Raw genomic sequence first — 27,156 nt, forward strand, 5'->3', positions numbered from 1 at the left:
GCTGAGTCACTATTATTGTAATTGCTGTATCACGACCCTCTACTTACTATAGAAGGTTTAAATTCAATATATAGATTTATAGAGGCTATATTAGTATATAGTCTAATTTTAAACTATATACGACCGCTAGAAGTTGGGGAATTAGTAAAAAGGGTGAAGTTGATATCTTGATGTTAGATAACTAGTTACATATTTTTGACTTACAGTTATAGTAGTACTAGTACTACTTTCTGAGGGAATAGCTGTAATTTAAAAAAAAAAAAATCTATATAACGCGTTATATAATTGTTTAATAGGTAATTTATAAATTTAACACTATATGTATTCTACTTCTTTAATACTAACTATAAATTACCCTGATAAAATATATGAAAACGGGGCTTAAACAGAAGGTACTTTTAGAAGGCCACGTGGAAGCTTTCATGGGCCCAAATGTGTGGGCTTTGCGGAAGTCTAATTTTGACACTACTTCTTCTACTTCTTCTACCCCAAAATGGGATCTATCGGTAACTATTATGAGCCCAAGGCAGCCAACGGGCTTGATAATGGGACCAAGCCTTATAAAATCGTGGAAGAACCAAGCCGATACCGTCGCAAAATCCGCATCATCGTGATCGGAGCTGGCGCGAGTGCATTGAACTTTGCCCATGACATAGACACAAGCTCGTTAGATACTGAACTGGTTCTTTACGAAAAGAACCCCGAAATTGGTGGTACTTGGTACGAGAACCGCTACCCCGGATGTGGATGCGACATACCTTCTGTCAACTATCAGTTTTCATGGGCTCCCTCTCCAGACTGGACCTCCTTGTAAGTGAAATCAAGAACCCATCTTGTCCGAACAAGTAAATGGGCAATTTAACTTACCGGTTGGTAGTTACTCGGGTGCACCTGAAATCCTAGAATATTTCAAGGGCATTGCCGACAAGTATGGGCTTCGGAAATATATCCGTCTGGAGCACAAGGTGGTAGGCGCATTTTGGGATGAGCAGGACCAACAGTGGCATGTAAAAATCCAGAAAGGAGATGATTCTGAAGATGTCTTTGAGGATAAAGGTCACATATTGATCAACGCAAGTGGTGTGTTGAAGTGAGTATTCTTTTCCTATACGGTTGTAATACGTTGCGACTGACGTGCGTCAGCAAATGGAAATGGCCAGCGATCAAGGGCCTGGAAACCTTCCAGGGCCCTAAACTTCATAGTGCAAACTGGGATGACAATGTCGAATTGAAGGGGAAACGTGTAGCTGTTATCGGCTCAGGCTCCTCTGCAGTGCAAATCGTTCCGAGTATTCAGCCAAGTGAGTTTCGCTGATTTAAAACACGAAAGGAAGTATATTAACGACCAATACAGAGGTGTCATCTCTCAAATGCTTCATACGCAGTGCCTCATGGGTGACTGCCGGCATTGGTCAACGGTTTGCAGGAAAAGGGGGATCCAATTTCAAATGTAATGCTTCCTTCAAGCAGGCCCTATCAAACCTGGATCCGAAATACTGACAATAACAGATAATGAGAAGCAAAAGGAGATACTGCGGAATGATCCTCAGAAATACCTGGCATATCGCAAGAAGATTGAGTCTGAGCTCAACTCCCGTTTCCGATTCATTCTGAATGGATCTGAGGAGCAAGCAAATGCGCGAGCTGTAAGACCCCTGCATCGACCCAGTACACTTCTAGCTCGTTACTGACAAGGTAACCCCCTTTAGTATGTAGAGAAAGATATGCGGTCCAAGCTTGCCGATCATCCAGAAATTGCAGACTCAATTGTTCCAAAGGACTTTGCAGTGGGCTGCCGAAGACCTACACCCGGAAATGGATACCTTGAGGCACTTTGCAGCGAGAACACCTCCGTTGTCAGCCAATCAATTGAAGAGATTACTCCCAAGGGGATTAAGACTACGGATGGGGTTGAGCACGAGGTCGATGTTATCGTGTGTGCCACCGGCTTTGATGTCAGTTGGCGGCCATCGTACCCGACAATCGGCCGGGAATCTCGCAGTCTGAGTGAAGAATGGAAGCATATTCCAAGAACTTACCTTTCCATCACAGTCCCACACTTCCCCAATTACCTCAGTGAGTCCCTCCGCACCCTGGGCCCTAGAGTGGTAGGATACTAATTTCGGTCGAACAGTCTTCAATGGTCCCTTTGGACCCTACGGCCACGGATGTTTCCTTCCAATTACAGAGACCATATCCAGACACTTCCTCCAGATGCTCGAGAAAATGTCATCGGAAGGTGTGACATCGTTTGACCCTAAAGCTGAGGCAGTTGCGGATTTCTTTGAACACCACCGAAACTTCATGCCTCGCACCGCTTGGGCATCTCCATGTCGTTCTTGGTTCAAGCAAGGGACTACCGATGGGGAGGTGATGATGTGGCCAGGCTCGAGAATTCATTTCTTTGAAACCATGAAACAGCCTCGTTGGGAAGATTATAACCTCAATTATACAACCTCTAATCGGTTTGGCTATCTTGGCAACGGCTTCGCCGCGCGTGAGTTTGATGGAAGCGACCTGTCGTGGTATCTGGGTACGATTGACGGGAATGAAAAGGCACATCTCCCCGACGAGGATTTTGAGGCCTTCATGGTATAGTGGACTTGGGAATAGATAGACTAACCCTATTTTTGAATCAAGCACATATTTGGACATTATTAACCTCTAAAGCAGATAAATTCAAACACATTGATTGTAGAAATATGGCGGTAGTTTTGAAGATCCTCCTGATCGACTTCTTATGTAGCTCTTTCTGATTTCTTGATGTGTTGATAAATTTTTGTACACGTCTGCTTATAACATCTTCCTTTATCCCCAGTTTGCTCTCACTTCTCTATTAAAGCATTTCACTCACGCAAACATTTCTTCGCTCTACAACAAAACTGCCCACACGGGCGTTTCTCACCTCAAGTTGACTTTACCGTCAATGCAACACCATCCACGTCCCAGAAACAATATGAACATCGCGACTTCGTGTGTTTGTTCTCTTTGGTCAATCAAGCGGAACAGGTTTAGTGTCAGTTTAACATTCTGAAAATATATTTCTTCGGGCTGGAAGTCTCATAATACTTGATATACGTTTATTTAAACAAAATTGGTTAAACCTGACGAGAGAGACCACTGGCATGAAAGTTGGCCCTGATCTCCTTTCTTATATCCTTAGCTAGCTGTTTGTTTCTCTCTTATATAATTAGCTCTTCAAAAAGATATATGGATGGAAATTTATTTGATACAGTGAGCTCGAACTTCATCAGTGGAAGAAGCGAATGACTATGCAGCGACCTTTTTAATATTTAATTCAAGATACATTGCCAATAGTCTATCGTAATGTCCACTGCTCAAATACATCAGCCAAGCTATCTTCATCTCCGACATTGCCTGGAAAAATGATCAATGGCAGCTCACTCCATTTGACCTTCCGTCCTCCTTGATCTTCACTCTTAAAATCTTCCTTGCCTTGACACCATCAAATGGGAACCCCAGGCGCGCCGCCTGTCCCAGTACTTTTGCGCGTTTTGTGGCTATACCAGCTGTCGCCACATCCGATGATGTCACACCTCCCTTCGCTGGCAGGTATCGAGGGCAAACGCTCAAGTTGCGAACAATGTGTACCAAGGTATTCGCGACTAGGTTGTTGATGTCCAAGTTCGTTATTTCCTTTGAAGTTTCGGATGCCCAAGAATTGACAGAATCAAGTGTCACAAGGTCTCGACTGGTCATCACCAGCACATCTTTGCCGTTTTGGAGGTCTCCAGATGTATACGCAACAATGTCTTGCAATACGGGTGAATCACGAAGCATTGTGGGAATGTCGGGGTACTTCTGGAGCTCGACCAATAAAGCTGGCACTTCTACAGTGAGAGTTGTCAAATTGCCCCCTAATCTTTGGATCAATGGTTGAACCTGCTTGGTAGACTTGGGAACATAAGAGCCCGCTATAATTAATCCTCCCGTGCGTCTCGTGGGTTCGAGCGTTGGGATCTGTTTCGGTAAAATGGCCGATTTTTCTGGGATCCCGAGGCGACTAGGTCTGTACACTACTGATGCATGTTATCGCAAGCCATAATGTGAACAGACTTTTTATTATCAGAAGGGAAATGGAACAAAATCCGCATTTTAATCTCCTTTTGATCACTCGAGATAATTTTAGTTCTTTAAAAAATCTTCAAAGCCCTCCAAAGAATCGGCATCATTATTCAGTTCTCACGTACATTTTCGCTTAGACGTCCTTTGGTAGAACGAATATACCAGCGAAGAAATCCTTCAATCATCTCATTACTTAGAGCGATATACAGAGGGGGCTTTTATAATATTCAAACTCATTCTCTAGGTCAAGTACATTGAGGTGACGTTGAAAGGGAATCGGAGTTGAACCGGATCCACCTGGTGCAACTGCAACTGCAACATTGCGCTTACACCTGGAACACTTGGACATTTCAAGGGGATTAGTTAGATTACCTCTTAGACTCTACCTAGTGAATTATCTTCTTGCCAACGAACATTTGAATGTAACAAAAGATAAGGCAAGTTCGATAGATGCGGGGTAACCTCCGGGGATATACGATGTAAGGAATATCTTATCCAACTTACACCCCCAACATGGCGAACATACATGAAAATGATACAAAAAAAGACGCGACAGTTGATGTGACCTCGGCCGCACAGCCACATTCTACCTTGGAGGAATATGAACGGCTCTTCGGCGTTGACGAGGACGCGTATGAACAGCCAACCACCACTAGGGAAGAACTTTGGTCATATTACCTCTATTATAATGGAGATAATGGAGTCGGGCCAGGGTCCTACAGCCAAGCCCTGTAGGTACAATGAAAAACACTAGGATTTCCCGACTAATGCCCTCGAAGCTTCCAGTGGGCCTTGAATGGTGCCGGACATCAACCTGGCTCGAATCCACCCAAAGCCTGTACCGATTCATCGGCATGTGTAGTGCCGTGGGCGGGAGGTACGCGGTCTGTATCTTCGGTGGTTCTTATTGCCAATGGCCTTTGCTTCACTTTCATGACGGTGATATTCGTCTGGCTAGGAAGTGCTGCGGACTATGGAACATTCGGCCGATGGCTTCTTCTGGCATTAACGGTGGTGTGCTGGGCACTGCAGTATGGCATGATGTCCATCCGGCATCCGAGCCAGTGGCCAACGGCGATGGGCTTGTACGTTGTGGCATACATTGCCTACGGTGCAACGTTGGTATTCTACGCTGCTGTATTCCCTCGTCTGGCGCGGTATACGCCGCATGTGCGCAAAGCGAGAGAAGAGGATCTCAGAGAGGGTAAGATCGACCAGGAGGAGTATGATACTATTGAATCACTGGAGAGGAATCATATCAGGTGAGTTTGATCTTTCTGAGCTCCTATTTAACATGTCGCTGACAACAGTAGCAACATTTCAACTGCACACAGCAACATTGGATACCTACTCACGCTCGTGCTTAATCTGAGTGTTCTACTTCCACTACAGAATAACAGTTTCTCGAATAACCTGGCACTATGTCTTACCAACTCATGTAAGCTTTCTGGGCAATCCACTAAACAGTCGGACAATCTGACCTTCTACAGATTGGGTCGTTCTTGGCGTTTGGTGGTTTATTTTCCAACAACCAAGGCCCGGTCCAAAGATACCAAAGGGATCAAGCTACACGACCATCGGATTCAAACAAATCTGGCTCGCCATTCGAGAAATCAAGTCTCTTCCACAGACATTTCTGTACTTTTTTGCCTATTTTCTTCTTGCCGATGGCCTCAACACTACTGGTAGGTTCTTTTCTTGACGGCTTGCTGCAAATGAGACTCAATACACCCATAGATGTAAACAAGAAAATATACTAACCTCAATAGGTACCCTCGTCAGCATTATCCAGAACGATTCCGTTTCATTTTCTTTCTTGCAGATCACGTATCTCGGTATTACCCAAGCTGCCTGCTCGATCACTTCAACATTCGGCTTTTGGTATATACAACGGTACTTCAAATTTAAGACGAAGACCATGTTTTTGTTCACAAATTCCTTCAGCGTTCTCATCCCCTTTTGGGGAATGCTGGGACTGTGGACCAATCGCATCGGGTATCACAATAGAGTATGTATCAGCCCCCAACTGAGAGTTCACAGCTAACAGCCATGAAGTGGGAGTTTTACTTCTACAATGTGATCTTCGGGCTTTTCCAGGCTCCGTACTATGCAGTAGGTGGAAATTTGAATGGTATTCAACATGATTCATGTCGCTCTGGTTTCTAACATTATGCCAGTACGCCCAAACGATGATCAGCGAACTCATGCCACGCGGCTACGATAATATGTTCTTCGCGCTTTTTGGAATAACTAATCGTGCAGTAAGTCGCGAATGTCTGGTGCTATATTTCCTTCAAGTTCACTAACCTTCTAGTCTTCTATCATCGGTCCCAATGTCATTCAAGCCATCATTAACAATACCCACAACAATTGGATGGGCTTCCCATTTTTGTTCGCCATTTGCGCCGGGGCAATGATCACTATTTGCTTTGTAGACATCAAAAAGGGTCGTGAAGACTGTCGGAAATTCACCGAGCAGCGCAAGATAGACCGTGTCGTGGCGGAGAGTGGTCTAGATCCCAATGACATCGCAAAGGGGAAGCAACCAGCTCGTAACGAAGATGTCCTCGAAGTGCAAAATGAGCACGCGGGCATTTTGGTGAGTAACTGAACATATATATTTCGGAAACACTTGAGTTACTATTCCCTACCTCGCTTTTGGTTTATTTTTATCATGACAGCATTTTATCATTAAGCCTTACAAAGACTCCCCTACTGAGATATTCTAAAATTGAACTTTCAAGCCTCAGCCTTTGTCGTGTCCTCCTGTATCTTTTCGGTATTCTCCGCAGTCTTCTGTTGGCTCTTCTTTTCGACCTTATCCCGCCATTGATCGCCGAAAACAGTCGTGAGCCATACACCGACCCCAGATGCAATCAAAAACAGGGCGCTGATAGTACTAAACCACCCCACTCCCATGCTCTCTACCGCTGGAAGGACAAGTCCAGACCCCAGAGCACCGAACACGTACCGTACCAGATAGCTACCGGCGACGACTTCGGCACTCCGGCCGCTCGACTGCATAACATCTAGGCTGTAGGTATTGAGACTAGGGAAGCAGAACAACTGCGCCACTCCTTGGAAGAACATCGCAAGGACGGGGACTGGAATTCCACCAACTGCCTTCTCGACCGCCCAACCGTAGACCAAGATACAACCGGGGATGACACCACCCAAAAATATTAGACAAGACTTCAGTCTGTCTTCGGGGACTCGGACACCACCGCGCTTGAGGATCCATTTCTTCACAGTATGGTCTGCCCACCTTCCACCCATGAGTGTGCCCACGAGATACCCACAACCTGGCGCGATGTAGAACAACCCGGTCTGGATAGGGCTGGTGAGATGGAAGCGTGGGTTGAGTACGTATCGAATCGGAGTTAGGAGAGAGTACTGGTTCCAGACGAGAGCGCCGGCAGCAAGACCGGTGCAGAAGAGGTTGGGGTATTTAAATAGCATAATGGCAACTTGGAGGGGAGAGATCCGATGCCAAAGATATTTGGCCTTTTGCCACGTCGTCTTGTCGGCCATGTCGTCTTTTGTCAGATGCGAGTAGGTTTCGGGGAAAAGGAAGAAGACGAGGAGCGTACCGCAGCCTCCAAGGGCAGCCTGGAGCCAAAAGACCACTCGCCATGAGCGGAAGGTGACGATTACACCCTGTATTTGTAGGTTAGCGGATTGCCTCGGGGCTGGATTTATAGAGTAGACGTACGCCAATGAATGGTCCAAAGGCTGGCCCAATTAGGGTTCCTGACAAAAACCACCCCAATGCTGTCGCTCGTGCTCGAGGCTCGTATACATCACCCAAAGCCGAACTCCCAACGACCAAGAAGGACGTTCCTTGGAATGCAGTCAAGATGCGGAAAATATAATATGCTGGGAGGTTGGGTGCTAGAGCCGTGCCGATGCTAAATGCAAAGAACAAGAATGCACTCACAAGGAAGACCTACTCACAATTAGCTTGTTACTTCAAGATGGACTTACGCTCGTTACCTACCGGACGTCGCCCCCAGACTTGACTAAAGGGGCCCCAGAAAGGAGCCGCAATGCCCATGAATGCCATATATAGCGCATTGCTCGCGTTTATCACACTTCCTGTGGTGTTATAGGTCTTTGCCACTTCGGGTATAGCAGCTAATATAGAGGTGGAGGATATGGGCGCCAGGAAAGAGCAGAACGACAGGACACCCACGATGATCACTTTGCGGGCTGGTGAAAAGCGTAGATATTGTTCCGCATCGACCTCTTGGAAGTCATCATTAGCAACCATATCATGATGTGAAACATGGCTTTGGACGTGGTCAAGTCTATTCACAGCTCCTTCTCGTTGTGAACACCGGGGTTGAGCTCTCTGGATTTCGGATTCATTCACCGAGGACTGAGACCGCCTCTCCTCGCTGGAAGCCTTTGAGATGGTTGGAGACATGGTTAGAATCAATCGCTAGTGCCTGCTAGCAAGGGGTAAACAAGATCTCTCTCGTAGTGCAAATGCAAGATACGAAAAAGAAATCTCTGCAATCTTTCTTAAATTCGGCTTCTTTCCGAGATCATGCTCGTCGGATATATGCGTAGATGCACGGAAAGGTCTTCAATTGTAATAAAAAGCGAAGAAATAGGAGTAAATGGATTGAGTCTAATCAAGCCAACAGCAACAAGATACATAGACTTGAAGCGTGAGTCATAAAAGAGAAATTTCAATGCCTCCTTTCCCTATCATCTGGGAGGATCGGCGGCTTGCTTCCGACGTAGCGTTCTAGAGGCCAGCAGCCCCCGAACAGAGGGCTTGCTATCATCTCTCAGGGTCCATCCTGCCCAATCTAGAGGCGACGGACCAATGTGATTCGGGGAGAAGACCGGTAGGGTTGCCGAGTAGGGCAGAGAAGCGGAAAAGAATCCGGGGCTACCGAGGGTAGGTCTGTGAGGGAGATACGGTTACTCCGTACGGAGTATATACGGAGTACCCCCGCGCACATGGAAAATGAACGAAAACGTACCTCTAACCTTTTAGAATCTCATAATTTGGAAATTATGCATTGAGAGAATCCTAGGAGTTTTCAAGTCTGGTGGACTCCCATCTTATAGCCTAGTATTGGCCCTAGTGAAAGATGGTCAAAGAGTCTTTCACATGTTTCATGCCATCTAATAATGAATCACATTCCAAAAGAGTATCTGGAAAACTACCTAATTCGGTGTTGTGGCTGTTCACAAAAGACACAGCCCCTGCCATGACGTTATCCGCTTCTGACCGCCAACGGCCAACTTCGTCCCTCCATCTCCCCACACTCCTTGTCTTTTTTCTTGGAGAGTTCGAGCCCAATTTGATAGCTTAAGAATTCATTCTTATTCCAAAATATGTCCTCTCAGAGCCAGGTCCCCCCCAATAGCAAGGGCTCATGGACAAGTTTCCTAAAGGCATGCAGGCTCATGTATTTGAGTATACTAGGCTAACAAATTTCTAGTCGATCGCCTCCTTTAACGGTGATCTATCCTCGTTGACTGCTCCTCCCTTCATCCTGTCTACTACCTCCCTCACCGAATATTCCGCCTACTGGGCAGAGCACCCCGCCGTCTTCGTGGCACCAGCCAAGGAGGCCGACCCCGCCAAGCGTGCTCTCCTGGTTCTCAAGTGGTTCCTCAGCACACTGCACCAGCAATACTGCAGCCGTAGTGAGAAGCTCGGCAGTGAGAAGAAGCCCTTGAACCCGTTCCTGGGAGAATTGTTTATCGGTAAATGGGCAGGTGACGCGGAAGTGGGGGAGACTGCCTTGGTCAGTGAACAAGTCAGGTATGCGAGACTACTTCTGTTTGGAACTACAACCCACTGATTGAATAATAGCCACCACCCTCCGGCCACAGCCTACGCAATCCGCAATGAGAAGAACGGTGTTGAGGTCAGTGGATAAATATTGTGCCAAGTAATTGAGAGGTGGCAATAACTGACAATGCAACCACAGCTACAAGGATACAACGCGCAGAAGGCCTCTTTCTCAAGTACTATCCTCGTGAAGCAGATTGGCCATGCGTTGTACACAATCACCCCTCCTGGATCGGACGAGAAGGAGCAATACCTGATCACGCTACCCAACCTACACATCGAGTCGCTGATCTATGGCTCGCCCTTCGTCGAACTGGAGAAGTCAACCAAGATCGTCAGCAGCACCGGCTATGTCGCTAAGATTGACTATTCCGGCAAGGGCTGGTTGAGCGGCAAGAAGAACACCTTCACCGCGAGCTTGTTCAAGGAGTGCGAGGGTGAGAAGAAGCCCCTTTACACGGTAGAGGGTCAATGGTCGGACAAGTTCTCTATTAAGGATGCCCGCACTAAGGAGGTCGTCGACTCGTGGAACTCCAAGGAGAACCCCGTCACTCCGCTCGCCCTGGCTCCCCTCGAGCAACAGGATCTATACGAGAGCCGACGTGCCTGGAGCGACGTAGCCGCCAGCATCCAGAAGGGAGACATGGATGCCGTTTCCGGATACAAGTCGCGCATTGAGACTGCTCAGCGCGAACAGCGCCGCATTGAGAAGGAGGGAGGCCACGAGTGGGAGCGCCGCTTCTTCAACCGTATTGAGGAGAGTGCCGACGACGCCCAGATCCAGCGTCTTGCTAAGTCGGCCGATCTTGCTTTCGAGACCGATAAAACTGGCGGTATCTGGCGCTTCGATGCTCAGAAGGCTACTGGCGCTAAGCCGCCTTACCACAAGGTTGGCGGCGAGGGTCTCGGCCTCACTGAGTAGATACCTCCGGGCTTCCATAATTTTCTTTGGCTCATCTGAATTTGTCTTGGGGCCTTGCTTGCACCACATAGATTTGACTTTTAGGGTTCCTATTCTGCACCGTGTCATCTTGCATTTCGATTGTATATAGTTCCCAGTCCAGGTTGAAGCCGAAGCCGCGCACTTGCTTATAGGCTTGGACTTGGCGGCTCAACCTTTCCATCTAATGATATGGTATCTTCAATTATATTGGTAGTGTACATCTTGATCTTAATGCAAGTACATGTAGAGGCTGAATGCGGGGTAAAGGACGAATGTCTAGTACTCTCTTTTGACTACAATAGTTACAATGCCCAGGTGTACAATACTAGAACAGTCTCCATATTTAGGTACCATACTGGATCGTACAGGACATACATAATTCATGACACTTTTAGCCCAGAACGCAACTGAGCATTGGATCTACTTCTACCAGACCCATTCAGCCATACATCATAATCATCGACCGATATTGCACATAGCAAGGAGGCACAAAGACAGAACAACAGAAGAGAGAAGTAGGTAGTGTAAAAAAAAAAAAAACAGGAAAACCGTCCGCAGAAACAAGTGACACACCGGACCCGAATAGACACCGACTAGGTTATAACGAGAAAACAAAAAGAAAAACAGAGAAACCTAGAGAGGAATTGGTGAATTTAATACAGAGACCGCATCAGATGGGAGCAGTGGTAGCAAAGAAGAGCAAGACGGCTGAGAGGAAAGGCAAGGAAACAAGAAAGAAAACAAACAAACATCAAGAAGACAATCCCCCAAAGTAAAAAAAAAAACCAGCCAAGCTCCCCAAAAAAAGAGAAGTAGAGATTACACAGATGTTGAGGAGAGAAAGATGAAGAGATGCCTGGGTTATGTCTGTCCTTTTGACAAGACACGAGGTTTCTTTCCCTGTAAAGTGGACGAAAAAAACCAAACCCCTTTTCAAATCACCCGTAAATGCAACGCCATATGTGTTTGGTGGGTCATTATGTCTCCCCTTCGTTTCGTTGTCTTTTTAGTGGCCGTAGTTGCCACCCCAGCCGCCACGGCCAGAGTTTCCATAGTAGTTACCGAAGCCTCCACCGTAGTTGTTACCGTAGCCAGAGGCCTGGTGAGTCTGGGTGGCCGCGCCCTGGTGACCGAGTCCTCCGAGTCCACCGTACTGAGGGTTTAGCTGAGGGTAGCTGCCGAAGGTCTGCTGACCCTGCTGCCCCTGAAGTGGGGGAAGGCCAGTCTGTGCCTGGGGCTGGCCGGGGACGCTGTTGGTAGCGGATCCCGGGCGGTTCTGGGCAAGCGAAGGGCTAGGACCACCGGCCTTGGGGGCTTCAAAGCCCTTGGTCTCATCAGTGGCAACGGGGGGCTGTCCAGCGATGGGAGGGTTTTGGCCAAAGCTGCCCTGGGAACGGCCGAAAACATCCGACATCCCGGTACCAAATGCATTGGCACCAGTAGCAGACTGATTGTCAGACTGCTGGGCAGAGCCAGTGCGGCCGTAGACAGAGTCGCGGCTGGGCATGGCCTGACTGAAGCTAGCGGTGTTTGCGGGGGAAGATGATTGTTGGTCATAGGAGAAAGCACCGTGGGGCTGGCCGTACATGCCACCCTTACCGGCGTAGGGACCATACTGGCTACCATAGCCGTATTGCTGGTTGTGCTGCTGCTGTTGCTGCTGCATGTAGTGATCCTCATACCGGCGAGCATCATCGTACCTCGGGCGGTTGCCGCCACCGTACTGCTGCTGCTGTTGCTGCTGCTGGCCCATCTGGTTCATGTAGGAAGCGTAGTGGGGGTTGTTGTAGTAGTTAGGGTATTGGTAGCCATATGCGTGCTGCGCAGTTTGGCCAGGCATATGCTGAGCAGCGGGGGTCTGCTGAGTGGCGACGGGGACGGTGGGGTTGGGGGTGTTGTGTCCGCTGTTAGTGGCGTCAATAGGGCCGTAGCGGTTGGGAGGCTGCGTGGTGGGGACCTGGGCCTGGGCCTCGGCAGCCGAGACACCAAACCCAGCTCCGGCGCGAGGACCGGCGGGGGCATCCTGGGACTGGCCGTAAGAGCCATAGGAGGCGTAGTAGGGGAAACGCTGCTGCTCGGCGGCGTAGAAAGGAGAGTACTCGCTGCCAGTGGTGGCAGTGGGCTGAGCAGGGGCCTGGTTGGCAAACGGCTCTGGAATCTGCGGCTGCGGCTGGCTCACCTGCTGGGTGAACGGATCGAATGGCTTCTGCTGGGGCTCAGAGTAACGAGCAAAGTCGGTAAAAGAGTCGGCAGAAGCGCCCTGAGGGACCGGAGGCAAACCAGGAGCAGGACGCCCAGCGGCACCAGTCTCCATCGAGTGTGGTGCCTGGGTCGCGGGTGGAAGAGAGGCACGGGGAGCAACAGGGGAGTGCTGCGGGGGCTGAGCGCGGGTCTCAGCCTCCTCACGGTTCTCATCGATATCAATAGCATCACCGTTCAGTCCCATGCTGCCGAATTGAACCGCAGCGCGGTCCACTGCGTGGTTGCCGGGCATGACCACAGCCTGCTGCTGTTCCATCACACGGCGTTGAAGACCTGGGGTACGGCCCTGCTTGGTAGCGCTGGGAGGGTAGGCAGACGAGGGGAAGCGGGAGGGAGTAGTAGCAGCCGCGGCCGCGGCCGCGGGGTCGATACCACTTCCAATGGTGCTTGCGGCGGTGGCGGTAGGAGCGGGAGCGGATACATCGGGAATTTGTTCGAGGTTCGTCTCGGTCAAATCGCCCTTAGGAGGGTTAACAGCGGTGGTCGGAATGGCAGGGATCACGGGGTGGGTGGGCTTGGCGATGGGTGTCTTCTGGGAGGCAGCGAGCGCAGTCACAGGTTCAGGAGCGGGGGCGGGGGGAGATGGCTCGGCCACAGGCTCGGCGGGCTTCTCGACAGCGGGAACAGGAGGAGCGGCTTGAGGTTTCTTTTGCACGGGAGGAGCGGGTGGTTTGGCGAAAAGACTCGCCCACCCCTTCTTTGTGCCCTCAGGAATCACACTGCTCTTAGCCTCGGTCGACTCCCATTCGCCCTCGGCTGAAGGCTCTGCAACGGTCTCCTCTGCCTTGGGCGCAGCCCACTCCGATGTGACAGCAGGAATAGCAGTAGACGCCGGAGTCTCTACAGCAGTGGACACTGCGCGAGTTCCATTTGTAGCGGATCCTGCACGGCCTCCGCGACCACCACGGCCCCGGTCTGCGCGAACACGTCCACGACCCTCTATTCCACCGCGACCACGGGTTCCACGAGCGGAAGCTGCAGTTGTCTCAGTCGAGGCGCTCGGGGCCTCCTTGGGCTTAGGGCGAGTCCGGTCTGTGGTCTTCTTCTTGACCTCACCCCACTGAGATACATTACCTACAAAGCCAGTCAGTCACGGTCCTCGAATCACAAGATTCGATTGATTTCGAGTCGGGAGAATTGGGGTTGACGGGAACTCGACCTTCACTGATGCGCTCAATTGCCTCCAACAGCTCGCCGTTCGAGTCTTCCAGTGCGAACACCAGATCTTCGTCCTTCCAGTCTGGGAACATTTCCTTAAGAGTTGGGAGAGTGTCGGAGTACTTCTTCTTCATCTGTCCAATTTCACCCTCCTCAAAGGATGAGATGTCTGAGTTGTCATTTGCAGATCTGTTTCCACCACGACCGCCTCTGGAGCTGAAACCGCCACGGCCACCACGGGCGGATACTCTACCCCGCGAGGCGGAGGATCGGTTCTGAATATCGGACATATTGATTGATGAAGATGTGTAAGATGGAGAAGTATTGAGGGAGGAAGGAGGTCACGATTCGCAAGGAAAGGCTATTGAAATGAAGCACCCTCGCAGAAGAGGAACAGCACCAGAACCACAGGCACGGGGGCCAGAAGAAACGAGAAGAAGAGGTAAAATCAAAGAGATTAATTGGGGGGAGAGGGAGAATACGTTAGGAGATGACAAGATTGAAGAAAGGATCAAAAGCTAACGGGATCTGAGTTGCTTCCCTTCAAGTCTTGGCGTTGCCTGGCTTTTAGCGAGTGGCGCTTATTGGATGCTGGGGGAATTTACAGTAACAAAGGGATCTCTACTTAAGTCTATTTTACATTTTTAAGATATTTTTGATTTAGAATAATTATATTGGACTATATTTATAGATATAGACATCTAGTTATATTCTACTAATTGAAATGGAAATTATTTTTAGGTAAATAGTTTTTGTGTCAGTGTGGTTTTTCTTTTTTCTTTTTTTTTTTGATTTCTTCTACTCGTCATTCACCTTTTTTTCGCCCTTTGGAAGGAGACGAGGCTTGTTTCACCGCCCTCGTCGATCCTCCCTCTTTAACCTCGATGCATCATCTAACATACCTACATAGGTACCCATAAACTTTGTAACTCTCATCATCATGAAGGGTACATCCATTTTTCAGTTCAAGTCCTGGCCCAAAATCCATCAACCCTTGCCTCGTACTCCACGAGAGTCTCAGCAACTGCTAAATGCCCTGACATCTTCCTTTCGTCGCCAACTAGATGGGGCTTATCCCGCATCAGGCAACAATCATGGCCGACCTCTCTCCAACCCGGAATCATCAGCGCATGCAACCGATCAGCATTTGCAGAACATCCTCGATAACCCTCTTTTCCGTATCATTCCAACCAGACCCATCTCACAGGAACCCACTCCATTGCAAAGCATCGAGGGCCAACGACGACTAGCCGAGGAACCCATGGCAGTATTTGATCAAATGGCTGCAGCTGGCTCAGTCACTCCACTCACAATCAATGATTGTCTGAAGTCTCAACTTCTCCTTTCCAGATCCCCGGCCGATATGAACACATCTCGGGTGGCATCTCGGATTGTTGATTGGTATTGGGCCTCAGATGGCACATCGAGGCAAATGCTTCTACGTTTGCGTTCAGTGACTACATCGTTGACCAAGTTCATGGTAGCAGAGGGGTTGCACAGTACTGTCATGCAGTGGTTGCAAATGCTCATGGGCCATGATCTAGGTAGTCAGAATGGCCAGATGACTGAAGGGCTCGCGCGGCAGACCTTCAATCATCTCCTTGTTGATTTTATAGATGCAGAATCCTGCTTTGGAAATGGCTTTGACTCGGCGATGGCACATTATCTGAGTGTATGCCAGATGCATTTCCAGAGTGCTTCTTCCCATAAGTCAAGGAAACCAATGCTCCTGGCTGCAGGTGCTCACCTAACCCGCATGGCCATGGAACACAAACCATCGGGTGAGCAGGTATCAACGTTAGTGTATGACCAGTTCAAGGATACGGTTTCTGTGCTGTCTCCTCGGTCCTTACTGGTAGCATCTGTGGCTGTCTGTCACCCAACAAATCCTGATCCACGGCCATTCCTCCAATTCGTGGCGAACCTCTCACCAAGCAAATTCCAGGCTTGGAATGAAATTAGGCGCGATGCTTTCTTCGAGATTGGTTCGGAGGTTCTTCGCGTCCTTATTGACCGGAAGAGGTTCCGTGATATCTCCCGTCTGGAGGAACATATTTCAGAACTGCTACCCGAACAGCCAGCAGCTCCAGTCGATGAGAAGTCACATACATCGTCTGAAGAGGAACATCTCGGCCGTTTGAACTGGAGTTTTACATGATCCTCTTGTCCCAGACTTATTGCACAACCACTCTACTCTCGTACCTAGCTAGGATGTTTTAAGAACACCTAAGCCAGCGCGAACACTCATGAGGCACACACGTTTCTCTATTTTTCTACCATAAGAGGCGATCATAGGCAGGATCACTGCAGTCATGCCGGCATGCTGCTAGGATACAATTCCCCTCTGGATCCATTTGTGTACTATTACACAATTGAAATTATTTCAGCCTGGCTGTTCGACCAGCCTATTCTCCCAACCATCGCACAAAGGAAATCCACTACCGCTACTTCACCCCAGGTTAGAGCCTCATCTTCTTGCTTCTTGCCGGTCGTGCATACATTCCTTGCCGAGTTGTATGGGGATTTAGTTGCAAGGAAGACTCGGCTAAAACAGAATTGGAGGTGTGTGATGCACCTGGATACTATCAATTATCCTCAAACTTACCTCTTCGTTATACCAAATATACGAAAGCCCTCCTTTTCTCTCATATATATAACCCATTGTGAATAGTGGCTCGGCCAATTTCCTAGACAAGCCATTTAAGCCCAATGAAGAGCATAACCTAAACATGTCTACACGATTTCCTATCTAGGGATAAGGTTCACAGCCTTTGTGGTCGAGTACTAACCTTTAACAAAGCTGTGGTGCCCACAGCTACCTCTTGTGGAGATCATTGCGTGGCAATTATAATTCTGGATCTGGTGAGGCTGTGCGACAGAATGCCACGGTGAGTTAAGAGGGCTGGAGCGACGAATCAGCCGGGGGCAGCGTCTCCAGTGCTCTCGAGTACGTCACCGCGCGACCTCACCTCATACTCCCCCTCCCCGAATTAACCGACTTCTCTTTGCTTCTTTTTTCCTCGTACAAACTTACCTGAGCAAGAATTTGAGTCGCATTGCTTCTGCGAATACGCTCCCACTCAATCTCTGCCAATTTAAATCACATTGCCCCGGCATCTGACATCATCGATCCACAATGACTTCTTCAGCAGCAGCCCCCGTGCAGAATGCAGTTTCAGGTATGTGATTTATCTGCACATGCACTACCACACAACCCAAGGGGCAATTGGTCTAAACGGCCTATTTGTTTTCTCAAATATGGTTGCAGGACGGTGTTTCTTTAACCGGATGCTTGTAAATTGCCCAGGTGCACGCCAGATGCTGACTAAGGGACACAACAGATCGGGATACTGCCCAGCTAGTCAAAGAACACTCGCATGCATTCCAGAACAGATTAAACACAACTCAAACAGATAGCCCACCTATTCCTGAAACGGCAAAGTCCGATATAGACACCGATCAGCTAAAGGCAGAAGCAGGGCTTGAGGCACCCAAGCCCGCCTCAGAAACTACGCCACCTGTGACAGAGCCCACAGAATCTGCTCCCGGCAGTGCTCCCATTGCCCGTCAGTCACAAATCTCAGTAGGGCCCAAAAATGAGACAGTGGCGGGTGAGAAACGTGACATTGATTCGGCTGTGACGCCCACTCCAGCCCTGGCTGAGGACGAGGAGCAACAAAAGCCTGAACCGTCAGATGAGCCTGATACCAAGAAGCTGAAGACAGACGAAAAGCCTGTCTCAGATTCCAATGGCACCGCTGCTGCTCCTTCCAACACAGAGAACGGAGCAAAGAAGGAGGTCAGTCGGTCCAAGAAGGAGAAGATCAAGGATGTCGTGAACAGGGTTATCCCAGGAGATGGTATTGGTAGCCGGACTCGCAGCCGGACAAAGGGTGCTTGAATAGGCTGAGTCACTATACTTGCAGGTTTGCCGTGTTAATTCCATGCCATTATGTCTGCTCCGCCTTCGAATGGTGTCTATTCATGTCCGGGACTTTCCATGGTTGTGGGCCGTACACGCGCTGCAATAAGAAGAATATACTTTCCTTGGCCAAGTTGGGCGGGAAAAATATCAAACTCAGGAACAACTGAATTTCGAACCCTTATATGCATGATCTTGTATGGCGTTTCAAGAAAAGGAACTGTTTGTACACCGTACTAGGTAGTATGTTGTAGTAGGCATCTGCTATGTCCCATAACTTCTGATTGACATAACCCTGTCACTCCTTACTCTCTGCTCCATCCTTATTATTTGGAGCACCACTTTTGCTTTCAAATAATATCCAACGCCTACGGCTCTTTCGGAGCTTTAAGTTTCAAGGAGCCGATAATCGGGACTGAGTCATTCCTCGGAGCGGAATAACCATTGCCATCCCCGCTTATTACTGGAGGGGAAAGTCTGTGTCATTATTGGTGATAGGCAATTAATATCTGTTTGGTTTCTTATTCCCTCATCAGCATATTCTAATTCTCTACTTTCAAAATGGCTGGACAAAAGATTTGGCTGCGCGCTGAGACCAAGCCCGCTGAGGCGCGGTCTGCCTGTGAGTAGCTTCAGCCCACAATGGCGGGGGAAGCAATTGGCTAATACATTATCTAGTGACCCCAACTACCTGCAAGGCATTGATCGATGCTGGATATGATGTGACTGTCGAGCGCTCAACTCAACGCATCTTTGACGGTACGTCCAATTTCCCATATTACCCATACTCCCCGTATCCATTGCTGTTGGACTTGATGACTGATTTCGCTTTATAGATGAGGAATTCTCCAAGGTATGGTTCACTCCGTAATATAACTCAACCCCGCCCTGAATATCATCGATTGTTATAGATCGGTGCGCCTTTGGTCGAGGAAGGATCCTGGGTTCAGGATGCGCCCAAGGATGCCGTCATTCTGGGTCTCAAGGAGCTGCCGGAGGATGACTTCCCTCTGGAGCACGTCCACGTCACTTTCGCACACTGCTTCAAGCAGCAGGGCGGCTGGGAAAAGGTTCTCAGCCGTTGGCCTCGCGGCAAGGGCACATTGCTCGACCTGGAATTCTTGACTGATGATTCCGGACGCCGAGTTGCTGGTAAGAGTCATGTCCCGAAGTGTTCTTTTTTGACTCAATCAACTAATCTTTTCTATTTACTAGCCTTCGGGTGGTCCGCCGGTTACGCAGGTATCTATACGTGAAGCTCGATGTTTGGCACAATCAATACTAAGACGTGGAACAGGATCTGCTTTGGCTGTGAAGAACTGGGCTTGGCAATTGACACACCCCAACGAGACCTTGCCTGGTGAGGTCCCCTATGCCAACCAAGACCGTCTGGTCGAGTCTGTCAAGGAGTCGCTCGAGGCTGGCAAGAAGGTCGCTGGAAAGGCACCTAAGATCCTTGTCATTGGAGCTGTGAGTTTTGTGCAGATCTGCGGAAAGCGATATACATATTAACAATCTTACAGCTCGGACGCTGTGGCAGCGGTGCCGTGCAGCTGGCCAAGGATGTCGGTATTCCCGAGTCCAACATTATTGAGTGGGACATGGCAGAGACTGCGCGAGGTGAGTCAATTACTATTTCGAGCCTTTTCAATTTAATCCAAGTTCATAAATTAACATACACAGGTGGTCCTTTCAAGGAAATCTCACACGAAGCGGATATCTTTGTCAACTGCATCTACCTCTCAGCTAAGATTCCAGGTAATTTTATACATACATCCTCCGGTCCCGGCTCAATTGGCTGATATCTTTCTTTTTGCATTAGCCTTCGTGAACCTGGAGTCTCTCTCTGCCCCTAACCGAACCCTGTCTGTTATCTGCGACGTCAGCGCCGACACGTGAGTTATCGGACATGAACTATGCTAGCGAGTGCACAGCTAATTCTCAAAAGATCTAACCCTTTGAACCCTATTCCTTTGTACGACATTACGACCACTTTCGATAAGCCCACAGTTCCCGTCTCCGGCCTGGAGGCTGGAGGCCTACCTCTCAGCGTGATCAGCATTGATCACCTCCCATCTCTCCTTCCCCGTGAGAGCTCTGAGATGTTCAGCGAGGCTCTTCTGCCTAGTCTTCTCACGCTTAATGACCGGGCCAACTCTCGGGTCTGGAAGCAGGCTGAGCAGCTCTTCGATGAGAAGGTTGCTACCCTGCCTAAGTCGCTTCAGGCCTAAGCTTGCTGTGCTGGTAGGCGTCTTTGTGTCGGAGAAATTTACATGATTGGGTACATTTGATAGAAATAGTTTCAGATACGGAATGCTACAAAAGTTGCAATTTCAGACACATGACAGATGATGAAGATAATATGAATCGTACCCCGTTTCCTTCTAGAACGGCCGTAGAAGCTCGGTGGTGTCTCTACCAGTGTGGCAAGATATATGTACATGCATAGTCAAGTTCAAACAGTGCTGTTCACATTATCTAGGTGTTTTTGACCAATCATTTGATTCATTCTCAAGCGAATCGCTCTCACATGGCGGAGATGACTCGTCTGAAAGTTTATGTTGCTTTTGAGAGGCCTAAGCCCATATTTCCGACACATAGATATTCTGACACCCATGACATTTCTGATATTTCAAAACTCATCTTCCAAGATATGGCTCACTTTACCCCAGACTACATGTAACCGCCGTCAACCTCCGTAATATGCGGGGGATATGTAAGACGGATATCCGGAGAATCCGCCCGGGGGGGGGGTCTAACCCACTATAACGGCCTAAGAGGAATGCCTCATTGGATGAAATCAAAGTCTCATGCGGAAACGAAGACAGGAATGTGCTCATTTCCTTCACTTCGAGTCGGGATAATCGTGGAGTTTGCCCCGTTTGACTGTGGCTAACCTGATTTTGGACTCCGGTCGAAAATGCTCATTGTTTCCTTCTCCGCATAAATCGCATGACGCTCCACTCTCGCCCCTTCTCCCATCTTCCCCGAACTTATTCAATTCTGCACCCAAAATTGATCTGTCAGCCCTTCAATCTCGGAAGACCCTGGCCCCCATATTGGACTACATTGGTCTTCTCTTGTGATCAATTCTCTGACATCTCACACCTTTCCTTACCTACATCCGGGCTAATCCGAGGATGGGGTAGTGAGATTGAAGTTTGCCTGTTTCGACACCTACACGAACCGCCGAACCTCCCTTCCTCTATACCACATTGCTTGATGCAAGAAAAGCCGACAACGGTCGCCGCCTATGCGGCCGGGGCCTCGCTCGCCGCCGTTGCTCTGTTCTACGTCTTTGGGCCGAACTACACAATCGACGGAGATGAGTCAAACGATAGCAATCGCAAGAAGAGCATCGTGGGTCTGTCCAACCTGGCCAATGACTGCTTTATCAATTCGGTGCTGCAGGCATTAGCCGGATTGGGGGATCTGCGAGTCTACCTGATCCGCGAGCTGCACCGGCGCCAGCTGGATGGACCGGAAATATACCATACGCTACCGAGCGAGGATGAACTTTCGCCAGCGCGGTCGGACAAATTGCGGGAGTTACAACAGGGGATAACCACACGGGCATTGAAGGAGATGCTGGACCGGTTGAATGAGCGGCCGATCTACAAGAAAACTATCTCAGCCCGCGATTTCATCCAGGCTCTAGAATACGCGTTTCGCACGCGCATCAGCCGCAATCAGCAGGACGCGCAGGAATTCTTACAGATTGTTCTCGAGCGGCTCTGCGATGAGTACCATGCTGGTGCGCGCGCACGTCAACGAGCATTGGGTGCCATTGACGTAGCTGCGTCCAGCACGGCAGGCGAAGAGGGCAGCACACAAGAAAGCTCGTCCGAGGTGGAGGTGCGCATCGATGATGGTTCTGCCAATGGACTGCCTGCCATCATCGACACGAAACTCAAGGAAATCGACCAGGAGTCTGGATTCCCGTTCGAGGGCAAAATGGAGTCGCAGATCGAGTGCCAGTTTTGCCATTACCAATATAAGCCAAACCAGACGGCTTTTGTCAACTTGACACTGCAGGTGCCGCAGAAGAGCTCGACGACCCTCAACTCGTGCTTCGACGGCCTCCTCAAGACGGAATATATCGAGGATTTCCGTTGCGACCGATGTCGCCTGCGGCATGCTGTGGATGTGAAGACCACCGAGCTAGCCCGTACCCGAACACAAGGCGATCGAGATCGGTTAGAACAGGAGATTTCCCGCCTCTGCGAGGCTCTAGAGACGGACCCCGAGGCCGAGCTGGAGGGTATCGTATTCCCTCCGTCAGAGACCGCCCCCAAGCGCAGGATTGCGCGGCATATGCGCATCACAGCGTTCCCAAAGGTCATCGCCATCCACTTGTCGCGGTCGATCTTTGATCAAAGCAGTTCGAGCAAGAACGCGGCCAAGGTCTCGTTCCCAGAGCGGCTCCCCTTGGGAAGCATCTTAAGCCAGAAATGGTACAAGCTGCTTGCGATTGTCTGTCATAAAGGTAGCCACCACAGCGGACACTACGAGTCCTTCCGACGGAATCATATCTACCCTCCGTTCTCGACACCCGAGGTCTTCAGCTCCTATGCACAGAGTCGCACTGCCAGTCAGAGCCCCTCCGTGGCGCCCAGCCCCCGGATTGTACCACGTAGCAGCCCCGATGCTGACGGCGATGGAAGCATCTCGAGGGCAGGCTCGTCGACCTCGCTATCTGGAGCTTCAGCGACCCAACTCTCCCCTCCTCAACTACGGCCTACAACCTCTGGGTCGCGTCGTTCGTTCCAGAGCACCACCTCCCGTTCTTCCAAACAGACATTGTCCCCTACATCTGATAACAACAGCCCGACGACAGACCCGGGTCGCTGGAGTCCGTCCCGGCCCTCCCACAACATACCCCGCCCTTCCCAGGATGCCCCCACTGGGGTCAGTTCGCGGCTTCGGCGCCGTCGCAAACCGAACGATCGATGGTGGCGCATTTCGGACGAGAAAATTAAGGAATGTAAGACCTCAGACGTGCTGGGCATGCAAAGGGAGGTCTATCTCTTGTTCTACGAGTTGGAGAAGCCCGACACGAGCGGAGGTTGATAGCATAGGCGTTTTCTTTTTCTTTTAGAGTCCAGTACATAAACATGCCCATACTTTTGTACAGATGGGGTATCAAATTAAGAGGTGATTTAGAAAGTGCTAAACGCTCGGAATAGTTGAAATCCGAATGGGAAAAGGGGAAAGGGAAAAGGGAAAAGGGAAATAGTAACTTCCGATAAACGGCACAGAACATATGATGTCACTCGACTTTCCGCCATGCCCCTCTACAACATATGTCTACATCGTACATCATATGTACATCGTATGTAGAACGTACGATGTACATATGTAGTATATTTATTCTATAGTCTTCACATCTTCACCGGAGAATGAATTCGAAGTAAATTAAACGGTATTGAATATTAAATATGAATACTAAAGTAATAAAGTAATAGAAAATGGAAATGTAGCGAATGGCCTCGAATTCCTCGGCCCCGCCACGAACAAAATACGGATTCTTCGGGGCACTCTTGTTGGGATTGGGGTGAGTTCTTCTCTTGTTATATCCAGGCATCGCTATTATATAGCTATCATAGCTGGTATTAGCTGTAATAGGATGTTGATAAATGTGACCATTACAAACTTAGAAGCTCAATCTCATGATATAGATGTAAAAAAAAATTAAAAAATTAAAAAAAAGGCCTCATTTCCTAAAGCTCTGAATAGCTCCCGGATACAACAACATCGGGCTATCACGGGAAAAGGTCGGGAAGACCACCAGGACTGGCCATACATAAAGAGGTTATATTAGATCATCTCATCTCTTTTATCTCTTTTCTCTCTATTATCTCTCTTTTTTTCTTGAAATCACACTGACCTCACTTCAGTTCCACAAAATCTCCACCACCGGTGAGTCTACCTTGTCTCTCCTTCACCGATGACGCTTGCCCCTCCTCTGCCTTTTGCCCCTCCTCCTTATTTAACTCTGCCCGCTTTCAGCTCCCGGTAAGGAGCTTGGTTTCACTACATTTAACTACTTTACCATTGGATCTGACCTTCTTTTTCTTCTTTCTCTTTAGATTTCTACAAACCAAAATCTTTGTACAAACTTCATAATGGGTGTCCTTGAGCAACTTAACCGCAAGTCCGGTGTCATCGTCGGTGACGATGTCCTCCGTCTCTTCGAGTACGCTAAGCAGAACGGCTTTGCCATTCCTGCTATCGTGAGTTCCTAAATGTCAATCGTTTACAATTGGAATCGTGTACTAACTCCCCACTAGAACGTCACCTCCTCTTCCACTGTTGTCGCTTCCCTCGAGGCTGCTCGTGACCAGAAGTGCCCCGTTATCCTGCAGGTCTCCCAGGGTGGTGCCGCTTTCTTCGCTGGTAAGGGTGTGAGCAACGAGGGCCAGAAGGCCTCCATTGCTGGCTCCGTCGCCGCTGCCCACTACATCCGTAGCGTGGCCACCGCCTATGACATCCCCGTCATCCTTCACACCGATCACTGCGCCAAGAAGCTCCTTCCTTGGCTTGATGGTATGCTCGATGCCGATGAGGCTTACTTCAAGCTGCACAACGAGCCCCTCTTCTCCTCCCACATGATTGATCTGTCCGAGGAGCCCGTCGACTACAACATCAACACCACCGCCGCCTACCTTAAGCGTGCTGCCCCCATGAAGCAGTGGCTCGAGATGGTATGTCAAGCCCAAAAAAAAAAAGAACATCAAATTATAACATCGATACACTGCTAATCACTTCTACAGGAGATCGGTATCACCGGTGGTGAGGAGGACGGTGTCAACAACGAGGATGTTGACAACAACTCCCTCTACACCCAGCCCGAGGACATCCTGGCCATCCAGAACACCCTCGCCGCCATCAGCCCCTACTTCTCCATTGCCGCTGGCTTCGGTAACGTCCACGGTGTCTACAAGCCCGGCAACGTCAAGCTCCACCCCGAGCTCCTCTCCAAGCACCAGAAGTACGTCAAGGAGCAGACCGGTTCTTCCTCCGACAAGCCCGTCTTCTTCGTCTTCCACGGTGGTTCCGGCTCTTCCAAGGAGGAGTTCAAGGAGGCCATTAGCTACGGTGTCGTCAAGGTCAACGTCGACACTGACATGCAGTTCGCCTACCTCGCCGGTGTCCGTGACTTCGTCCTCAGCAAGAAGGACTACCTCATGACCCAGGTCGGTAACCCCGACGGTGCTGATAAGCCCAACAAGAAGGCCTTCGATCCCCGCGTCTGGGTTCGCGAGGGTGAGAAGACCATGAGCGTGCGTGTTAAGGAGGCCCTCGCGGACTTCAACACTGCTGGTCAGCTGTAAATGTTGACGTCTATGTGATGTCGCATGTTTGATTCCCTTTTTTTTACCCCTTTTGATTACCCTCATATCCTCTCTTCATGCGGCCGAAAAAGCGTTGGGCGTGCCTGGGGATGTGGGCGTCCCGGTTGTATGTAGCGTTGTATTTTGACACGCTGTAATGAATGTCCATATCACGGTCCTTATGACCGCTCCTCTGGAATATGAACTGTAACGTTCTGTTTGATAATTATATTCCATCAATATTCGATGTAATGACTAGCTAGGCCGTATATTATTCCTTCCTTGCCAAGAGGTTGCTGTATACTTCGATCTATCCACTACCAACTCCACCTTCGAATTACGTACGTAGACATATACGTACGGAGTATATTGCTGCACTATAGATTCTGTTGTAACATCTTGTTGATATTTGCTTGTCTCCTGGCTCTACCGTTGTTACTCAATCCCGAAGCCTAGCCTCTAGGATATGAAGTGGTTCACTCGATGGGCAAAACCATTGGGCTTCTCTCCTCTCCTGTGCTTTACTTCTCTCTTAGAATTCCATAAAAGCTCGCCCGATTGATTCACAAACACCTTCCTTTTCTCATACATCAATCTTCGACCTCCATCAACCTCCATCTCGATTCCGTAACCCAAAACATCGGAGTGAGCCCTTGCTCCTCTCTCCCTCATCAAAGAGAAATTACACCAGCACCGCAAATCATCATGCCCTCTACTCGACTGGCCCAAGTTCCACAACAGGTACATACAACCAAATTCAAGCATAGTCCTCTCTGCTAACAAACCTAATGCTATAACAGGTCCTCGACCTCAGCGGCAATCTAGAAGAACTGGTCTTCACCAAGACGGCAATTGGAATCTACGACCGAACTATGCTGGCAATCAACAACTCGACCACGACACCCGCACAGCTCAATCTGCACCGTGGGTCCTGGCTTCAGGCCAAGTCGAAAGTGGCATCCTTGCACCGGAGCATTGTGGCGGATTTCAATCGGCTGCCGCGTCATATGAAACGCACGTTTGTGAGGGCTAATCGCTCGACTCTATGCGAGCATGGGTTTCGGCCATCGACTGATAACTTGGAGATTACTCGTCCTGGTAGTAGAAGGGTTGTTATTGTGCTTTGAAATGGGAGGTTGGGTACAGAGTGGTATGGAGAATTAGCTATGTGGATTGTTGGTGACTGGTTTGTCCTGCTATAGCTGTCTCATCCATCACTTTTCAACCTCAATCTCAGCTTCCTCCTCCTTTATTCTCCTTCATCATTCTTTCTCATCCTCCTTTCTCATCCTCCATCCCGACTCCACAACTCAAAACATCGGTATGAACTCTATTTACTCCCAAGATCAATCGCCGTCTCTTACTAACAAGTCTCCAAAGGGAAAACTATGAAAGCACCGCAAGCCACCATGCCGTCTACCGAAATACCTCTCATCCTACCACTAGCGGTACATATAACGAGATCCAAGCATACGACGCCCTATTGACGGACCCACTATCGTAATAGTTCATAGACCTCGACAACGAACTACAAGAGCTAATCCACCTCGAGGCGGCTATGAGACTCTACAATCAAACTGTGGGATTCAGAAACTTGACGATGATGGCAACTGGAGAGATCCCAATTTCCGATATG

The 27,156-nt window shown here is 49.2% G+C and overlaps 12 protein-coding genes across 12 annotated transcripts; 9 read left to right on the forward strand and 3 right to left on the reverse strand.

The window, feature by feature from the left end:
• Positions 1–493: 493 nt before the first annotated feature.
• On the forward strand, positions 494–2,598 carry N7537_001233 (flavin-containing monooxygenase; the record flags this gene model as incomplete). The annotated part of the gene is made up of 7 exons (XM_056892291.1): positions 494–810; positions 878–1,090; positions 1,144–1,301; positions 1,355–1,450; positions 1,510–1,646; positions 1,710–2,076; positions 2,135–2,598. 7 exons carry the CDS (start codon positions 494–496, stop codon positions 2,596–2,598), a joined length of 1,752 nt encoding a protein of 583 aa, XP_056757286.1.
• A 792-nt stretch (positions 2,599–3,390) lies between these two features.
• Positions 3,391–3,801, reverse strand: N7537_001234 (uncharacterized protein; the record flags this gene model as incomplete). Its single annotated transcript, XM_056892292.1, has 1 exon — positions 3,391–3,801. One exon carries the CDS (start codon positions 3,799–3,801, stop codon positions 3,391–3,393), a length of 411 nt encoding a protein of 136 aa, XP_056757287.1.
• A 798-nt stretch (positions 3,802–4,599) lies between these two features.
• N7537_001235 (uncharacterized protein) lies at positions 4,600–6,697 on the forward strand (the record flags this gene model as incomplete). The annotated part of the gene is made up of 8 exons (XM_056892293.1): positions 4,600–4,817; positions 4,866–5,348; positions 5,400–5,524; positions 5,577–5,771; positions 5,856–6,094; positions 6,142–6,198; positions 6,264–6,347; positions 6,401–6,697. The coding sequence occupies 8 exons, from the start codon at positions 4,600–4,602 to the stop codon at positions 6,695–6,697; spliced, it is 1,698 nt and encodes a 565-aa protein (XP_056757288.1).
• A 128-nt stretch (positions 6,698–6,825) lies between these two features.
• N7537_001236 (putative MFS transporter) lies at positions 6,826–8,512 on the reverse strand (the record flags this gene model as incomplete). The annotated part of the gene is made up of 3 exons (XM_056892294.1): positions 6,826–7,743; positions 7,799–8,032; positions 8,084–8,512. 3 exons carry the CDS (start codon positions 8,510–8,512, stop codon positions 6,826–6,828), a joined length of 1,581 nt encoding a protein of 526 aa, XP_056757289.1.
• A 926-nt stretch (positions 8,513–9,438) lies between these two features.
• Positions 9,439–10,823, forward strand: N7537_001237 (OSBP family protein; the record flags this gene model as incomplete). The annotated part of the gene is made up of 4 exons (XM_056892295.1): positions 9,439–9,498; positions 9,546–9,871; positions 9,923–9,977; positions 10,041–10,823. 4 exons carry the CDS (start codon positions 9,439–9,441, stop codon positions 10,821–10,823), a joined length of 1,224 nt encoding a protein of 407 aa, XP_056757290.1.
• Positions 10,824–11,850: 1,027 nt separating this feature from the next.
• Positions 11,851–14,554, reverse strand: N7537_001238 (putative RNAPII degradation factor Def1; the record flags this gene model as incomplete). Its single annotated transcript, XM_056892296.1, has 2 exons — positions 11,851–14,180; positions 14,266–14,554. The coding sequence occupies 2 exons, from the start codon at positions 14,552–14,554 to the stop codon at positions 11,851–11,853; spliced, it is 2,619 nt and encodes an 872-aa protein (XP_056757291.1).
• A 650-nt stretch (positions 14,555–15,204) lies between these two features.
• N7537_001239 (uncharacterized protein) lies at positions 15,205–16,422 on the forward strand (the record flags this gene model as incomplete). Its single annotated transcript, XM_056892297.1, has 1 exon — positions 15,205–16,422. One exon carries the CDS (start codon positions 15,205–15,207, stop codon positions 16,420–16,422), a length of 1,218 nt encoding a protein of 405 aa, XP_056757292.1.
• A 978-nt stretch (positions 16,423–17,400) lies between these two features.
• Positions 17,401–18,165, forward strand: N7537_001240 (uncharacterized protein; the record flags this gene model as incomplete). The annotated part of the gene is made up of 2 exons (XM_056892298.1): positions 17,401–17,443; positions 17,606–18,165. 2 exons carry the CDS (start codon positions 17,401–17,403, stop codon positions 18,163–18,165), a joined length of 603 nt encoding a protein of 200 aa, XP_056757293.1.
• A 582-nt stretch (positions 18,166–18,747) lies between these two features.
• Positions 18,748–20,417, forward strand: lys1 (saccharopine dehydrogenase (NAD+, L-lysine-forming); the record flags this gene model as incomplete). The annotated part of the gene is made up of 10 exons (XM_056892299.1): positions 18,748–18,808; positions 18,865–18,945; positions 19,023–19,039; positions 19,098–19,338; positions 19,402–19,428; positions 19,484–19,656; positions 19,710–19,806; positions 19,870–19,944; positions 20,009–20,081; positions 20,135–20,417. 10 exons carry the CDS (start codon positions 18,748–18,750, stop codon positions 20,415–20,417), a joined length of 1,128 nt encoding a protein of 375 aa, XP_056757294.1.
• A 991-nt stretch (positions 20,418–21,408) lies between these two features.
• Positions 21,409–23,256, forward strand: N7537_001242 (putative ubiquitin C-terminal hydrolase; the record flags this gene model as incomplete). Its single annotated transcript, XM_056892300.1, has 1 exon — positions 21,409–23,256. One exon carries the CDS (start codon positions 21,409–21,411, stop codon positions 23,254–23,256), a length of 1,848 nt encoding a protein of 615 aa, XP_056757295.1.
• A 785-nt stretch (positions 23,257–24,041) lies between these two features.
• On the forward strand, positions 24,042–25,746 carry N7537_001243 (fructose-bisphosphate aldolase FBA1). The gene is made up of 3 exons (XM_056892301.1): positions 24,042–24,419; positions 24,477–24,890; positions 24,960–25,746. The coding sequence occupies exons 1-3, from the start codon at positions 24,312–24,314 to the stop codon at positions 25,518–25,520; spliced, it is 1,083 nt and encodes a 360-aa protein (XP_056757296.1). The 5' UTR covers positions 24,042–24,311; the 3' UTR covers positions 25,521–25,746.
• Positions 25,747–26,225: 479 nt separating this feature from the next.
• Positions 26,226–26,647, forward strand: N7537_001244 (uncharacterized protein; the record flags this gene model as incomplete). The annotated part of the gene is made up of 2 exons (XM_056892302.1): positions 26,226–26,261; positions 26,321–26,647. 2 exons carry the CDS (start codon positions 26,226–26,228, stop codon positions 26,645–26,647), a joined length of 363 nt encoding a protein of 120 aa, XP_056757297.1.
• Positions 26,648–27,156: the final 509 nt, after the last annotated feature.

Source organism: Penicillium hordei (assembly GCF_028827395.1).
Source record: "Penicillium hordei strain IBT 12815 chromosome Unknown utg000001l_segment0_segment0, whole genome shotgun sequence".
NCBI classification, from domain to species: domain Eukaryota; kingdom Fungi; phylum Ascomycota; class Eurotiomycetes; order Eurotiales; family Aspergillaceae; genus Penicillium; species Penicillium hordei.

Excerpts from the sequence above, each read along its gene's own strand:
- N7537_001243 (XM_056892301.1), top strand. The coding sequence starts at position 24,312 with ATGGGTGTCCTTGAGCAACTTAACCGCAAGTCCGGTGTCATCGTCGGT. Across the intron at positions 24,420-24,476 it reads GCTTTGCCATTCCTGCTATC|AACGTCACCTCCTCTTCCAC; the intron begins GTGAGTTCCTAA and ends ACTCCCCACTAG. Across the intron at positions 24,891-24,959 it reads TGAAGCAGTGGCTCGAGATG|GAGATCGGTATCACCGGTGG; the intron begins GTATGTCAAGCC and ends TCACTTCTACAG.